A 17738-nucleotide genomic window follows, 5' to 3' on the forward strand; every position below is an offset into this window, starting at 1 on the left:
TCACCGGACGTGACGGTGAAGCGAGGGTTAAAGGGTAAAGGTTGTATAGGTGGCGGTGCTGTTCCTGTGCGGGGGGTTTGTCTGGGCCCGGGGTTTTGCAGCCATGGAGATCACCCGGCAGAGTGAGTGTGCGAGAGGCGAGCCTGAGGTTCTCCTGAAGCACCGGTAGCGGCTCAACAAGGGTGGCGGCGCGGGATGGGATGGGAGTCCGGACGCTGGGCTATTATGGTGCCGACGCTTCATTCCCGGCCAAGGCCCGGGTTAGCGGAGTAAAGTGTTGGGTGAATCCAGGGCCGCTCCGGCTCCCAGTAAATAGACAGCCTGCGTGTTGAGGGGATGCGGAACCCATTCACAGAGTTCGATGCAATGAGGGGGGATTGATAACCTGTAGCACATCTGCTTACTGCTTGTGGGAACGAGCTTTGCCCAGTAAAATCATCATGAAATAAAATATTGCGAAGAGCAAGTGGTACATTTTTTTTAATGAAATGCCTCCATCATCAGATCATCAACTGGATAGTAATTATAGAGGTCATTTTTTTTGCATTGATGATAACTTTTGTGTCCCTTTTAAAATGACTGTACAAAGGACAATTGTTGGTACTGGCTTAAAGCTTCATGACATCTTTATTCCTACTGAAAAGAAGGCTTGCATTATGTAGCACCTTTCATAGACCCAGGCCGTCCCAACGCACTTTACAGTTGTATTCACTGTTGTAATGTAGGAAAATATGAAGTATAATTAATCAGGCAATGTTGTCTCTGTCCTTTCCCAGAGATTTGAGAGTTTTTCTCTTGTAATGTTAATTTGTTTTATTTTAAATGTGCATGTAGAGTGTTTAATATTTCTACTGTGAATAATGGTTTTCAAAACATTTTTGGATGGTTTTCAAAAATATAGAATCTTTAAGTTTATTAGTCAAAAGTACTGCTGTGCCATCTTTCAAAATAGCAGCTTTTCTGAATTTTGTTCCACAGCTGTGTGGTGTAATCCTCCCTCTTGTTTAGTGTTTTTCTGTGCTATGAAAAGTATAATGCTGACTCTCATTTGAGAAGGATAAAACATTTTTAATGTGTTGAGTAAGAAAGGCAGAAATGGCTTTAACCCCAGAAAAGAAAAGGTGAATGGGGTACAGTATGGAAGAAAGACTTAGTTATATAGCACCTTTCACGACCTCAGGATAGCCTAAAGTGCTTTACAGCCAATGAATTACTTATGAAGTGTAGTCACTGTTGTAATGTAGGAAATGCAGCAGCCAATTTGTGCACAGCAAGGTCCCACAAACTGCAAGGAGATGATGACCAGGTAATGTTTGTTAAGTTGGTTGAGGGATAAATATTGCCCAGGACACCGGGGATAACTCCCCTGCTCTTCTTTGAAATAGTGCCATGGGATCTTTTACATCCACCTGAGAGGACAGACAGGGCCTTGGTTTAATGTCTTATCAGAAAGATGGCATTTCTGACAGTCCAGCATTCCCTCAGTAATCCACTAGTGTGTGCTCCAGTCCCTGAAGTAGGACTTGAACCCACGACCTTCTGTCTCCGAGACGCGAATGCTCCTAACCCAGCTGAGACCTTAACGTCAACTCCATTGCCCTTTCTCCAAGCATAATATTATGGTAGAAATGAGCAGGCTGGGACTGATCTGGTGAATTGGAGTCAAGTTTTATATATTTTCTTCCCCCGGCATACTGTTAAAATTATGACATCAAAGTCCCATCTTAAATTGGTTTGATGTTCTTGGGGCTCTACTTGAAATATTCTGTTAATATTGGGAGCAGCTTGACAGAACATTAGTTGGCCATTCATATGCTGTTAACGGTACTTAAAATTTAGCTGGGTCTTTCTGTGCCCTGTAGCAGGTTGAGCTGGCAATCGACCTGATTGTTCCAATTGTTTGGCTTATATTCTCATTGTGCAGCTCAGATTTACAATGCTGTGCCAGCTAATGTAATGCCAAATAAACTTACTGATGACTTTTAGAAAGGAGTGCAGAGTTGGTGACTGGAGGCAGTTCTGACTTGTCAATTATCTTTTAACGGGTATACTGCCATTTGTAAAGAATAGACTGTTCCCTTTTAACTGATGAGTTTCCTGTGTTGCCCTCACTTAGTTATGATGCCCTATCAAGTTAAAAATATTGTATAGCACAATTCAAAGACACTTTTAAATTTTGAAATATGGTATGTTATCTTAATTGTTACAAGAATAATTCATTCCACCTAGAAAAGAGAAGGCTGAGGGGTGACCTGATAGAAGTCTTTTATGATTATGAAAGGGTTTGATAGGATAGACATAGAGAAGATGTTTCCACTTGCGGGGAGACAATAACTAGGGGCCATAAATATAAGACGGTCACTAATAAATCCAATAAAGAATTCAGGAGAAACTTCTTTACCCAGAGAGTGGTTAGAATATGGAACTCGCTACCACAGGGAGTAGTTGAGGTGAATAGCATAGATGCATTTAAGGGGAAGCTAGATAAACACAGGGAGAAAGGAATAGAAGGATATGTTGCTGGGGTTAGATGAAGAAGGGTGGCAGGAGGCTCGTGTGGAGCATAAACAGCAGCATGACGTGTTGGGCTGAATGGCCTGTTTTTGTGCTGTAAAATACTATGCAATACTGAATAATATGTAATTGTGTTTTTTCAACAGATTTTAAGGAGCGCCTAAACCTAATATATGAAGCTATTGAAGAAGCCGATTTTCTGGCAATTGATGGGGAATTTTCAGGTATTGATAGAATGACCCATAGTAATGTGTAAAGCCCCTTGCATTCACTTTTTAGGAAAGATATCCATTTTGGAAAGAATAAAAATGAAGAATTGTCAAATCGGGTCTTTAAACAGCCATCGGATGCTGTAGTAACATATATGGGCTGAAGGACTTGATATTTTTCCTACATCCTATATTTATTAGATTAAACTGTCTATAAATAGATCTGACATTATTTATTTGTAACTTTAATTAGTAGCCACAGGTTTTAACTTGCAGCTGAAGTGCTGTTGAGCAGAGGACATGACTATCTGGCCAAAGTCACTGGTCCTTTGGCATAATAGTCCTTTTCTCTAACTTTTGTATGCAAAAATGTTGGAGGAAGTTTGCAGAAAGCCTCTAAGGGTAGCTTTTTGTAGGTGGAATTGTATCGCAGGTTGATTGTGTTGTGTTGATGCTGCACTGTAGCCATTGGATTCGCCATGAATTCCATTGTTGGTTATAATGGTGACTTCAGCAAGATACTTGCCAGCAGCTGGGATCCAAGAAGCTGAATGCTAGCAAATAGGAGAGAGGAGGAAAACATTTTGATCCATAGTTAGTGTCTTATCTGCAGGACTTGGGATAACTTGAGGTAGGCTTGAAGCAATAGTGAGCAGGTTTTGGCAGAGGGTCAGGGATCGGAAGTGTTGTGAAGGAGGCGGGTTTGTGTTGAGTGAGACTAGCAGTATGAGCCCCAGGCTGCTTGGTATTTCTCCACTTCAGGCATTACTCAGTCAGATTGCGATACGTCGCAGGTCCATCAGCCCCATGTTCTTCTGGGAAGACTGCACTGCATCCCTCCTTTTCTGCAGTTAGTAGCGCAAACTATACTAGTTTGGTTGTTGCACGGACGTCCTCTCTGCAGTGAATTAGGCTCAGCAGACACTGCTGGATCCTTGGGTACGTTTCTTGGTTCTTATACAAATCACCGTTGCAGCTAAGTATGTGTAGTTCCAAACTTCAACCTGAAGTGAGAGGAATGTGGGATTTTCACACATCTGTTACCATAGTTATTTAAAAATTGCACCATGTCCTTTTTGTTTCAGGAATAAGTGATGGACCTTCAGTAAGCACACTGACAAATGGCTTGGACACACCAGAAGAAAGATATCAAAAGCTGAAAAAAGTAAGTCGAGCATTTTTTTTAAATAGTAACTGTGCATATTGGAAGCTGTCAAAGTCTACAAGTTGTGCAAAATGCCAAACTGGGTTTGTTGGTTCATAACTGAGCTGCCAAAATAAAGTTTTGCATGGAGAAGGAATGGGTGTGGATGGAGGAGAGAATGAAGTGAGTTCCTCTTTAAAGAGTGCCAATGATAGCAGCTACAGAGATGCCCAAATACTGTACCGTGATGTCCTAAAGTAGATGGGCAGTTTTTATATTAAGGGGGTCAGGGCAGGGAAAGAGAGAGAGGGTTGGAAATGGTTGAAGTTGAAGAATATTTCTAATGGTTGAGTAACACATACAGCACTCTTTATCCTAACAATATTCATGTTCCAATGTGTTGTCATTGCTATGATACAAGTTCCACAGTAGTTTTTTTTATTTGTTTATGGGATGTAGGCATCGTTGGCAAGGCCAGCATTTATTGCCTATCCCTAATTGCCCTTGAGAAGGTGGTGGTGAGCCGCCGCCTTGAACCGCTGCAGTCCGTGTGGTGAAGGTACTGCCACAGTGCTGTTAGGGATGGAGTTCCAAGATTTTGACCCAGTGACGATGAAGGAACGGTGATATATTTCCAAGTCAGGATGGTGTGTGACTTAGAGGGGAACTTGGAGGTGGTGGTGTTCCCATGCGGTTGCTGCCCTTGTCCTTCTAGATGGAAGAGGCCGCGGGTTTGGGAGGTGCTGCCGAGGAAACCTTGGCGAGTTGCTGCAGTGCATCTTGTAGATGGTACGCACTGCAGCCACGGTGCCCCGCTGGTGGAGGGAGTGAATGTTTAAGGTGGCGGATGGGGTGCCGATCAAGCGGGCTGCTTTGTCCTGGATGGTGTCGAGCTTCTTGAGTGTTGTTGGAGCTGCACTCATCCAGGCAAATGGAGAATAGTTACAAGATATCAAAGGTTTCGTATCCCTGGTGAGCTACTCCTGGTTTGTGTGTTCTCTTAAAATTTGTGGAATACACTTTTTTTTAAATCGGGAAGACATTGTTAGCTTCCATGTTGTCCAGAGGAATAAGATAACCTCCAACTGCCTGATGTTCCATTTCTAATTCCCTTTACGGTTCTGTAATCTCTTTGACGATTTGTAGAGTAAGTGCACAGACTGTTGATCATCACAGTACTTTCTTTGTTGAGAATCCTGACTCTTGTATGTTATACCTTTTGTGCATGTGTAGAATAACTGAGATGGGGGACTACATTACAAATGTGGGTGAGTGAATGTGGGGTGGGAATGTTCCCTGGCTGCATACATGCAAGCCTGAAACTAACTGAAGATCCTCAACTTAATTCATCCCCTGGAACTGGACCTATTATAATACACAATACTACTTTTCCCATCCAAGTTTCTGTTGTCAAAAATGGCTGGTAGGGAGTTAACTGTACAAGTGATGAGGTCATTGATATGCAAGTGGGTGGCAACTAAGGGTTGCCTCTCACTGGGTGATGTGATGGTGCTTTAAAATTTACACACAATCCTGTTTCTGATGTGATGTTCACAGGCCAGAACTTTCCAACAGGGGATAAAGTAACATTGCAAAACTTAAAAGGACAGTTTTTAATTTTTTTTTATTCCTAGTTGTTCTAACTTTGCATCTCTTGAATGCTGTTAGCTAGAGAATTTTTGACTTTTTAAATTTATACTGTCCTAGGCCATTAGGAGATATATTTTTTCTTTGTGCTTCTCAAATTGAGGGATGTCGATGCAGGAGACTGGAATGCTTTTTTTTACTCTTGCCACCCAGCATCAGCATTCCCAGATCAGTTCTAGCATGTCCAGTTGCAAAGTGAAGTCCACCCACACTGCTATGACAATTTAATTCAAAAAACACTTCCAAACAGTCCACCCCACCATCAGTGTGTAGCATTTCCATTTCCCACTTGGCTCTGAGTGAAACTGACAGTGTCGTTCCTATTAGTGCCACAATTGTGGGCATTATTTGATTATGCATGTTGGATTCACTGGGACCTGGGTTGAGATTGCCTGTCTAATTCTAGACCGCAGAAAGATGTTAAAAAGCCTTCAAGCCAATTGGTTTATTTGATCACATTTGTTAAGGGTTGCTGACCAGAATGAGGAATCTGCATTCAAAAGAATGAAATATAACTTGTTGTTTTTCTGTAGCATTCCATGGACTTCCTGCTGTTTCAGTTTGGACTTTGCACATTTAAGTATGACTCTGCAGAGAACAGGTGGGTTTATTTTCGCACTTGTCTTCATGTTTAATGAGTACTAAGTTGTCTCCCTGAAGTTGCTGACTATGCTGGAGTACAGTTCTATCCAAGTAAACATTTTTCATGTGACTCTAACCAATGATTGAGCTATTTTACCATGAAGGAAACAACAGATGCGATTCATTCTCTCTACACCTGACATTTACAAAACCAATACTTACGGCTACAAGAGAAAGACATTGCTTATGTAGTTCACAACTCCTCAGATACTGAAGCAGTCCATGCCCACATGCAACAAGACCTGGGCGATGTTCAGGCTTGGGCAGATAAGTGTCGGGTAATATTTACGCCACAGAAGTGCCAGGCAATGACTATCTCCAACAAGTGAGAGTCTAACCACCTCCCCTTGACATTCAATGGCATTACCATCGCCAAATCCCCCAGCATCAACATCCTGGGGGTCACCATTAACCAGAAACTTAACTGGACCAGCCGCATAAATACTGTGGCAACAAGAGCAGGTCAGAGGCTAGGTATTCTGCGGCGAGTTTCTCAACCTCCTGACTCCCCCAAAGCCTTTCCACCATCTACAAGGCACAAGTAAGGAGTGTGATGGAATATTCTCCACTTGTCTGGATGAGTGCAGCTCCAACAACACTCAAGAAGCTCGACACCATCCAGGACAAAGCAGCCCGCTTGATTGGCACCCCATCCACCACCTTAAACATTCATTCCCTCCACCACCGGTGTACCGTGGCTGCAGTGTGTACCATCTACAAGATGCACTGCAGCAACTTGCCAAGGCTTCTTCGGCAGCACCTCCCAAACCCACGACCTCTTCCACCGAGAAGGACAAGGGCAGCAGGCGCATGTGAACACAACCACCTCCAAGTTCCCCTCCAAGTCACACACCATCCTGACTTAGAAGTATATCGCCGATCCTTCATCGTCGCTGGGTCAAACTCCTGGAACTCCCTCCCTAACAGCACTGTGGGAGTACCATCACCACGCGGACTGCAGCGGTTCAAGAAGGCGGCTCACCACCACCTTCTCAAGGGCAACTAGGGATGGGCAATAAATGCTGACCTTGCCAGCGACGCCCAGATCCCATAAACAAATCATTTTTAAAAAAGTTAAGCAGTCATAGTCCGCCAACCAGATAAGAAACCATATCAAACTAAATGAAAATGCAAGAAAAAGTGGAAATCCAGTGGACTGGGAGAGCTATAAAAAGAAACCAAGGGATACAATGGGGGAGAAATTGGGTGAGTAGCGCCACCTGTTAGTGCCTAAAGAGGCAGTCAGTGGCTGTAGCGCCACTGGCTGCGTCTCCGGCGATATTCAGTAGGGGCACTAATGGTGGCGTTAGGCATTTGCGCCGCGCCGCCGCCGATGACGTCATCGGTGTGCGCAACGCCCCATTCGTGCCCCGTTCGCGATATTTGGTAGCGAACGTCGCAGTTGTGCCGCTTGCTACCCGCGCCCGGTTCACGGGGCCTTACTGTGCCGGCAGCGGCGCAAGTTAAGGTGGAGGTGCGGGGCGGCCACCTGCCAGCACCTCCGTCCCCGGCCTCCTAACCCCCCCCCCCGTGGCATTGCCGGCTGTTTCCCGAGAGCCCGGCACTTCTCCTTGGTGCCGGGCTCATTTGACGGCACTCGTGAGCGGGGATCGCGCTGTTACAGGCACCTCCCCCTTAACAGTGGGAGGAAGGCCTGCAGTACCGCAGTGTGTTGTGCCGCAGCATGTGGCGCTGCGGCACGTTGCGCTGCGGTAATCAGTTTCAGCGCCCTAAGAGGGACGCGGAGCGCCTCGAGCCTCGCCCTGTGTCCCTCGAGCGGCACTGAAACTGAATTTCTGCCGATCGGTATCACTCCGATCGCTGCGCTAAATCCTGCGCTTAGCCGACTTTTGCGCCACTTTGGCGCCCCAACCCAATTTCTAGGCCAAAGAAAATAAGAGATGCAAAAAGGGTATATGGAAAAAGAACTTGCAAGGGATATCAAAGCCAACAGAAAATGATTTTATAATCTCGAGAGTGGAAAAGGGGAATGTGGGCCCATTAAAGATAGATATAGGCAAGACTATAATGGGCAATAAGGAAATGACAGACTTGTTAAATAAGTACCGTATCTGTTTTCAGTGGAGAAAAGGAAAAAATACCAGCACTACAAGAGAACCTAAAAATCAGTCATGGGGAGGAGCTCGGTGGCTTTGGATGTCCATGTTTGTAAACAAATCACCAAATGTTAGCCCACAGGTACCAAATGTAACTAAAAACACGAATTGAATGTTCGCCTCTATCTTAAGAGGGTTGGAATACAAAAGTGAGGAAGTTATGCTTTAATTGTAAAGAGCCTTGCTCCGGGGGTACAATGCAGATTCAGTAGAATACTGTAATACTGAAGGCTCACGGGGTTAAATTATAAGGACAGGTTGTATAAACCCAGTTTGTATTTCCTTGAGTTTACCTGGCTACTTCAGGCCTATACGGCATAATAGTATCCCAGATGGTGCCTTTCCCCACAAGGGCCAGTTCTAAAGCCTAAGTTTTTATTTGTAACTTTTTTTTTGCTTGACAGACACATAATGAAGACCTTTAACTTCTACGTGTTTCCGAAGCCACTTTCTAGAAATTCGCCTGATGTTAAGTTTGTTTGCCAGGTAAGAAAAACCTATTTGGTGAAGTGCTAATGCTGTTGGGTGAAAATGGGTGTGCTGCTGACGGGAGTGCATGCATTTGGGTGCACGTTAAAAGTGGCTTACTTTAGGAGTTGTCCAAACTTTCTTTTTGTTGGTGCATTCCATGGAACATTGCGGACCACAGACAAAGTTTAAATCATCCTTTCCCATTAATTGCATGTATTTCAAGCTGTGAATGCTAAGAGAGCTTTGGTGTTCTGATTTATCCACCAGTGAGCCAACAGTCCAAGCCTTCATAGCTCTCAAGAATCAGATGGAACGAGAAAAAAAAACCCACATTGTATAGTGCTCTTTATTAGATCTGTCCGAATGTTTCAAAGTACTTCACATACAATTAATTATTTTGAAAGGCAGTCACTGTTAGGTCGACAAATAGGATAAACTAGCGTGTAAGAGCTAGCAATGCAAATAGAACTCCGTTGTCTGGGGTTTGTGGGATGGGTTTACACATCACTTCGTTCAAATTATGGGTAAACAAATGTATTGGATCTAGGTTATGCAAACAGTTTAACATTCTTAAACTATAAATTTGTGTGCTGTCCTAAAACTATAAATTTGTGTGCTGTCCTAAAACTATAAATTTGTGTGCTGTCCTAAAACTAAATTAAAACAGTGGAAGGATCCATGGAACATTTTCTTGGTAGTATTGAAACCAAAACAATTGGTTTAGTTAAATTTTTGACATTTAAATTCAGATTTTATAAGGTTAATTTGTACTTTTGCCTTTTTTAAGTATTTTATTCGTACTGGATTCTATTTCCCTTCAATTTGTTAACTTCCTGCACTAATTTTTCTCAGGTATTCATCATACAGCTGATTTTTTTTTCCCCCTCTGTGTACGGTTCCAGTCTGCTGAGTCATTTGAATCCAGGATGGTGTAAATGAAGGGCACATCTTGTGCAATGTTCCCTCTAATTTTTTTTCCGTGCGCAGTCCCTTTAAATTTGCTGCACGGCCACGCATACGCGGTATCTCTTCCAGCTTGTGAGCAGACTGCACGGGACCTCCCGATGGATGTGCGCCCGCGCACTTAGAGGGAACGTTGATCTTGTGTACTGGAAGCTTGAGGCTGTTTATTTGCAATGGCTGATCTCAGCTTGGCTTAGTTAGGAGTACTGAACTCTGAGCCAGAACGTTGTGGGTTCAAGCACAAGGTAAGTGCAGATTTCAATTGGATGTCGGCGGTGTACGTCTTAGCTACGCTGCCGACCGCAAATTCAAGGCCATTAACTTTCAGAACTCTCAGATTTTGGGCTAAAAATTCGGTTGCGTAGCGCCTGTTGTTTGGGTCCAAAATGGCATCTGAGCAGCACGTGCACACTTCTGGTGCAGGCCACGCTGGACACCGTAGGGCAGCTGTTAACAGCGTGCACTGGAAGTATGGTACGTAGGCAGATCATGACGTCAATCAGCATGCAACGCTGATTTGACGGCAGCGCTGCCATTTTCGTCCTCAACGCTGGAAGTGACACCCTGTCTTAACCTCGCACAGCTGAACATGCGTTCAGCAGCAGGAAGTAGACCCCCACCAGTGATATTTTAAAGGGATCATCAACCACTCTTGCGTCAGTTGCTGATTAATTTCTACTGGCTCTGTGTAAAGTTGCTGAGGTGACCTGGAGTGGTGTTGCTAGTGGAGAAGGCCATGGCTTCTGAATTCAAGGGTTCTGGTCAGACCACTTGCTCCCAGTCATGGGTGCTCTAGTTTCATCCCCCTTGGCCTGCAGCATGACCAGGAGATGGAGCAGAGGCAGCAAAGAAGAGGACAAGCTGCTTGTAGAGGGAGGGGGAGAAGGGCTCTCAGCAGGAGGCCTTACCCACCTAGGTCTTCCAAGAGCAATTCTCTTACCTCGCCCTGTGCCAGGAACAGTGTGTGAGGCATCTGCGCTTTACGAAGGAGGTGCTCACAGAACTCTGACACTTCTTGCAACCAGACCTGCAGCTTCACTTCAGGGCAAGGACAGCGCTGCCAGTGGCTGTGAAGGTGACCACAGCCCTGAATTTCTTTGCGTTGGGATCCTTCCAGGCTGGAGCAGGTGATATCTGTAACATCTCGCCGTTCGCGTCCACTGCTGCATAAGAGAGGTGACAGAAACTCTTTATGCCAGGGGAGGGGACTTCATTGTCTGTTTCTGACCAGGATAGCGGGCATCCCCATAGGGCAGGGCGCCATCAACGATACGCACCGGCTTTGCGGGCGCCGCTTCTAATTGCTGAGCTGTACTGCAACCACAAAGGTTTCCAGTCACTGAATATGCAGTTGGTGTGCGACCCTGCTCAGTATCCTGGCCGCAGTCATGATGCTTTTATTCTGCGCCAGTCCGCTGTTCTCTCAGTCTTTGAGCCACCAAGACAAACCAGAGGATGGCTACTGGACGACGAGGGCTATCCCTTGACCACCTGGCTCACGAGTCTGCTCCGCAACCCAATCACATGTGGGCAGCATGTGTACGCTGAGAGTCATGCTGCCACACAAAACATCATAGAGCAGACCATTGGGGTGCTGAAGCAATAGTTCCGCGGTCTGGAGCACTCTGGAGGAACCCTACAGTACTCACTGGAGCGTGTGTCCCGATTCCTGGTGGTCTGCTGTATCCTCCACAACCTTGCCATCATGAGGGCACAGCCCTTGTCACCAGGGATACAGTCTCCAACTCAGGAGCAGGATATGCAAGAAGCGCAAGAAAGGAGGCAACCCAGATAGCCCACTGACTCCCACAGCTACCTGGACTACACTTCCTCCCGCCCAACCTCAATTCTCCCAGTGTCTCCGTCGCATCTGCTCTGACGATGCCACCTTCCGTACCAGTGCTTCTGACGTCTTCCTTTTTCCTCAACCAAGGATTCCCCTCTATAGTGGTTGACACGGCCCTTGACCATGTCCGTTCTATCTCCCGCACTTCTGCCCTCACCCCTGCCCCTCCCTCCTGGAACCACGACAGAGTTCCCCTTGTCCTCACCTTTCACCCCACCAGCCTCCACATTCAACAGATCATCCTCCGCCATTTCCGCCACCTCCAGCATGATCCCACCACCAAACGCATCTTCTCCTCACCTCCCCTTTCAGCATTCCGTAGGGACCGCTCCCTCCGCAACACCCTTGTCCACTCCGCTATCGCCCCCAACACCCCTCCCCCTTCGCCTGGCACCTTCCCGTGCAAGCGCAGGAGATGCAACACATGCCCTTATACCCCCCTTCCCACTGTCCAGGGCCCCAAACACCCCTACCAGGTGAAACAGCGATTTACATGTACTTCTTGCAATTTAGTATACTGTATTCACTGCTCACGATGTGGTCTCCTCTACATTGGGGAGACCAAACGCAGATTGGGTGACCGCTTGGCGGAACACCTCCGTTCAGTTCGTAAGGGGAACCCCGAGCTTCCGGTTGCCTGTCATTTTAATTCACCGCTCCACTCCCACTCAGAGCTCACCGTCCTCGGCCTCCTGCATTGTTCCACGGAAGCTCAGCGTAAGCTCGAGGAACAGCACCTCATCTTTCAATTAGGCACTTTACAGCCTTCCGGACTCAACATAGAGTTCAACAATTTCAGATCATAACCTCGGCCCCTATCATATATTTTACCCACACTTCTTGTTTGTGTCTTTTTTTCTTCTCCCCCACATGGCAGCTGTCCTTCATTCTGCCAGCACAATTCACACTTCATCTAGAGCCATCCTTTGTTTCTTAACCTGTTCCATTACCATCTCCTCTTGCCTTGAATATCTCTTAATGTCTCTTAATCTCTTCCACCTTCCATCCTATCACAGACCTTCCCTTTTGTTCTTTCATCCCCTCCCCCCTTTCCCAGCCTCTTCACTTGCTTAAAAATCTGTTCCATTCTGACGAAAGGTCATCGACCTGAAACGTTAACTCTGTTTCTCTCTTCACAGATGCTGCCTGACCTGCTGAGTTTCTCCAGCATTTTCTGTTTTTATTCCAGATAGTCCCTTTTTGGCCAGATATCTGGGATTGAATCATCTGTCTGCGGTACCAGTGAATGCAACCCCAATTCCCATTTCAACACGAGTTCCACACCTTACCTTCCCTCTATTCCTGACCATCACAGCGTCCTCTTGGCCACAATGTTGAAATAAAAACCACCACAAAGCAAACCTTCCAGTCCAACTTTATACATCTATCCATCCAATATGACATCAAGAAATCAACTCCTCACCCTTGTGCATTCCCTTGATGACAGTTTTGCATGTGCCTTTGCCTATCCTAGTGCTACCCCAGTGGCTGCAGCATGGTTGGTGGAAGGCTGTTGACTTTCAATGGGGGTGACTGCAGATGGCCTTTGCAGGACGACCTCGAGGAGCTCTAGGCCTAGTAGGGCTGGCTTCGGACTGCACCACCTCGGCATGGGTGGCATCAATCTGGGCTGGCTGGCTGAAAGACAAGGGCACCGGCGGAGTGGCAGTGGTGGGAGCACGAATGCTGTCATCCTGCAAGAGGACAGCAGGGTCGTCCTCCACGGATCCATTGCCACTCCCCCGGGACAGCACCTCCGCAATCCTAGTAATCTGCTGGAGTGCAGACTCCTGGACTGCTGTGACACCCTGCAAGCCCCTTTCAACACTGGTAAACCCAGCCATGATGGCAGCAGTCTGTGCTTGCATGACTTCATAGAAACATAGAAGATAGGAGCAGGAGCAGGCCATTCGGCCCCTCGAGCCTGCTCCGCCATTCAATGAGATCATGGCTGATCATCCAAATTCAGTACCCTGTCCCTGCCTTCTCCCCATATCCCTTGACCCCTTTAGCCTTAAGAAATATATCTAACTCCTTCTTGAATATATTTAATGAATTGGCCTCCACTGCCTTCTGTGGTAGAGAATTCCACAGGTTCACCAATCTCTGGGTAAAGAAATTCCTCCTCATCTCTGTCCTAAATGGCTTACCCCTTATCCTTCAGTCTGAGCTTCCATTACAGCACTCAGATGTTGGGTGGCTTCTGCTTGTGCTGCAATGGAAGCTGAGACTTCGGCCATCAGACGCAGCATGATGGTTGGATCCACAAGTGCGTTAATGGATCTGCCCAGCCCTTCCATGCGGAAAAGGATGGGCTCTAAGCTCAGCCCAAAGCCCTGTGCAAGGCTGGAGCTGGACTCCACCATGTTCTTTGACAATTGCTTTCAGGCTTTCTGGCAGGCCTGCCACTGCACGAAGCATTTCATTGTGCATCCCCATCAGCGTTCTTCTGTAGGCTGCTGCATTGAGGTCTTCATCTGAGTCCTGTGCAGCAGAACTCGTGTGTGACTTCACCCTCCGGGGAGCTGGCACCTGAGCTATCTTTTTCCCCCTGCCTTGGCTGCAGCCCACTCGTGCCCGGTGTCTCGCCACGTGCACCCACATCTAACCTATCCTCTAAAGTACGTGGAGTGTCAGTATCTGAGCTGGTGGCTGGGAGTGTGAAATCAAGTGACGGTGTTTCTTCTTCACTCTCCTCTCCCTCTTGTTGAAGCACTGGCTGGGCAGGCTGGATTTCGTGGGTGTCTGAAATGAGAAAGGCACAAAGATAGGGTTTTGGGGAGGGGAGGAAAGCAAAGAGGGTGCATGCTTACACCATGTGCACATTGTAAATCGGAAGAGATTGCGGGATGTGAGAAGGAGGGTAACGTATGAGGATACCGGTTTCTTGTATTCTTTCAGCCTGGCCATGGCTCAGCCATGCCCCTGCCAAGAATGGCCAGCACCGTCTCCTCGTGCAGATCCTGCGTCTGGAGGTGAGGTGATGCAGGCGAGCCTGTCCCCTGCCAGTTAAGTTCTGCTGGCACTGGTTCTACGCCACCTTTTCCTGCGAGAGAAAGGGAAGTGTGTCAGTGAGCGTGGTGTAATGTGTTTGGGTCATGTGACTGTCATGCTTGAATAGCTGTTCAAAATGTGAGTGTGAGGCTTGCAGCAGTGGTAAGTGTGTTCAGGTGAGGTGAAGCTATGAATATGAGGTGTGATTTGTGTTTGGTAGAGATTGTTGGTAGTTGAGTGATGGGGGACACCTGGGAATCCCTGGCCCAAGACCACACACATTGGAGGAGAAGCATCCGGGAAGACACCTCGAGTCTCTTCGCCGGGAGCAAGCGGAAGCCAAGCGCAGGCAGTGCAAGGAGCGCACGTCAACCCAAGCACCCCACCCGCCCGCCCCTTCAACCACCGTCTGCCCCACCTGTGACAGAGACTGTAGGTCCCGCATTGGACTCATCAGTCACCTGTGAACTCATTTTTAATGTGGAAGCAAGTCATCCTCGGTTCCGAGGGACTGCTGAAGAAGAAGATGATAATGATGGGGGTGTGGTGCATTTAGCATTGTGTGAGGCTAGTGGTGCAGATGGTGTGATATGGTATTTGAAGATGAATTTACTAACCTTGACCACTCATGTGAGGTCATTAAACTTCTTCCTGCACTGTCCAGGTCCTCGGGGCTACACTGCTGGCATTTACCAGTGGCTATCTGCACCCACTGCTCTCTGGTCTGTTGACTGGAGGGCCTTGTGGCACCCTGTGGAAAGAGGACCTCTCTCCTGGAGTTGACTTCCTGGCCCAAGGCCGCCATAGAAACATAGAAGATAGGAGCAGGAGTAGGCCATTCGGCCCTTCGAGCCTGCTCCGCCATTCAATGTGATCATGGCTGATCATCCAAATTCAGTACCCTGTCCCTGCCTTTTCCCCATATCTCTTGATCCCTTTAGCCTCAAGAAATATATCCAACTCTTTCTTGAATATATTTAATGAACTAGCCTCCACCGCCCTCTGTGGCAGAGAATTCCACAGGTTCACCACTCTCTGGGTGAAGAAACTCCTCCTCATTTCAGTCCTAAATGGCTTACACCTTATCCTTAGACTATGACCCCTGGTTCTGGACTCCCCGGCCATCAGAAACATCCTTCCTGCATCTAGTCTGTCCAGACCTGACAGAATTTTATAGGTTTCGATGAGATCCCCTCTCAATCTTCTAAACTCCAGTGAGTATAAGCCCAATCAACACAATCTCTCCTCATACGTCATTCCTGCCATCCCAGGTATCAGCCTGGTGAATCTTCGCTGCACTCCCTCCATGGCAAGAACGTCCTTCCTCAGGTAAGGTGACCAAAACTGCACACAATACTCAAGGTGCAGTCTCACCAAGGCCCTGTACAACTGTAGCAAGACATCCTTGTTCCTGTACTCGAACCCTCTTGCTACGAAGGCCAACATACCATTTGCCTTCTTAACCGCCTGCTGCACCTGCATGCTTACCTTCAGTGACTGGTGCACAAGGACACCCAGGTCTTTTTGCACTTCCCCTTCTCCCAATCTATTGCCATTCAAATAATAATCTGCCTTCCTGTTTTTGCCACCAAAGTGGATAACCTCACATTTATCCACGTTATAGTGCATTTGCCATGTTTCTGCCCAATCACCCAACCTGTCCAAATCGTACTGGAGTTTCCCGACATCCTCCTCGCAGCTTACCCTCCCGCCCAGCTTTGTGTCGTCTGCAAATTTGGAGATATTACATCCAATTCCCTCGTCCAGATCATTAATATATATTGTGAACAGCTGGGGTCCTAGGACCGATCCTTGCGGTACCCCACTAGTCACTGCCTGCCACTCGGAAAACGACCCATTTATTCCAACTCTTTGCTTTCTGTCCGCCAACCAGTTCTCTATCCAAGTCAATACCTTGCCCCCAATCCCACGTGCCTTAATTTTGCACGCTAATCTCTTATGTGGGACCTTATCGAAAGCCTTCTGAAAGTCCAAATACACCACATCCACTGGTTCTCCCTTATCTATTTTACCAGTTACATCCTCAAAAAACTCCAGTAGATTAGTCAAGCATGATTTACCTTTTCTAAATCCATGTTGACTTTGTCTGATCCTGTCACTGCTTTCCAAGTGCTCTGCTATTACATCTTTTATAATAATAGACTCTAGCATTTTTCCCACTACCGATGTCAGGCTTACCGGTCTATAATTCCCCGCTTTTTCTCCACCACCTTTTTTGAATAGTGGGGTAACATTAGCTACCCTCCAATCCATGGGTACCGTTTCAGAGTCTATCGAGTTCTGGAAGATGACCAGTAATGCATCTACTATCTCTAGGGCCACTTCCTTAAGTACCCTGGGATGTCGACCATCAGGCCCTGGGGATTTATCGGCCTTCAGTCCCATCAATTTTCCTAACACCATTTTCCTACAAATACTGATTTCTTTCAGTTCCTCTCTTTCATCAGACCCTATGTTCCCCGGCATCTCTGGGAGGTTATTTGTGTCCTCCTTTGTGAAGACAGAACCAAAGTATGTATTTAGTTGGTCTGCCATTTCCTTGTTTCCCATTATAAATTCCCCTGATTCTGACTAAGGGACCTACGCTTGACTTCACCAATCTTTTTCTCTTCACATATCTATAAAAGCTTTTACAGTCAGTTTTTATGTTCCCTGCTAGCTTACTCTCATATTCTATTTTCCCTTTCTTAATTAATCCCTTTGTCCTTCTTTGTTGACTCCTAAACTGCTCCCAATCCTCAGGATTATTGCTTTTTCTAGCCAATTTATATGTCCTCTCCTTGGATCTTATGCTATCCCTAATTTCCCTTGTTAGCCACGGTTGAGTCACCTTGTTTGTTTTATTTTTATGCCAAACTGGGATGAACAAATTCTGTAGCTCATCCATTCGCTCTTTGAATGTTTGCCATTGCCTATCCACCGTCAACCCTTTGAGCGCCATTCCCCACTCAATCCTACCCAACTCGCTCCTCAGACCATCGTAGTTTCCTTTATTTAAATTGAAGACCCTTGTCTCTGAGTCAACTACTTCATTCTCCATCTTAATGAAGAATTCGATCATATTATGATCGCTCCGACCCAAGGGGCCTCGTACAACAAGATTGCTAATTAATCCTTTCTCGTTACATAATACCCAGTCTAAGATGGCCTGATCTCTGGTTGGTTCCTCG

General features: G+C 46.5%; 1 protein-coding gene across 5 annotated transcripts in view; it reads left to right on the forward strand.

The window, feature by feature from the left end:
• Nucleotides 1-2: 2 nt before the first annotated feature.
• parn (poly(A)-specific ribonuclease (deadenylation nuclease)) overlaps nt 3-17738 on the forward strand; it is a 134515-nt gene continuing 116779 nt past the window's right edge. Inside the window, exons 1-5 of one of the 5 annotated variants that reach the window (XM_086000553.1) lie at nt 3-122; nt 2661-2738; nt 3809-3888; nt 6048-6115; nt 8678-8759. In XM_086000553.1, the coding sequence (XP_085856679.1) occupies nt 104-122; nt 2661-2738; nt 3809-3888; nt 6048-6115; nt 8678-8759 (327 nt within the window). In that variant the 5' untranslated portion in view covers nt 3-103. Of the gene's footprint in view, nt 123-197; nt 532-2660; nt 2739-3808; nt 3889-6047; nt 6116-8677; nt 8760-17738 lie in introns of those variants that run through there. The other 4 variants (XM_086000556.1, XM_086000552.1, XM_086000554.1 and 1 more) reach the window with 4 other exon arrangements.

The sequence above is a fragment of the Somniosus microcephalus genome, chromosome 11, assembly GCF_052327205.1.
Source record: "Somniosus microcephalus isolate GS21.2 chromosome 11, FLI_Smic_1.0, whole genome shotgun sequence".
NCBI lineage: Eukaryota > Metazoa > Chordata > Chondrichthyes > Squaliformes > Somniosidae > Somniosus > Somniosus microcephalus.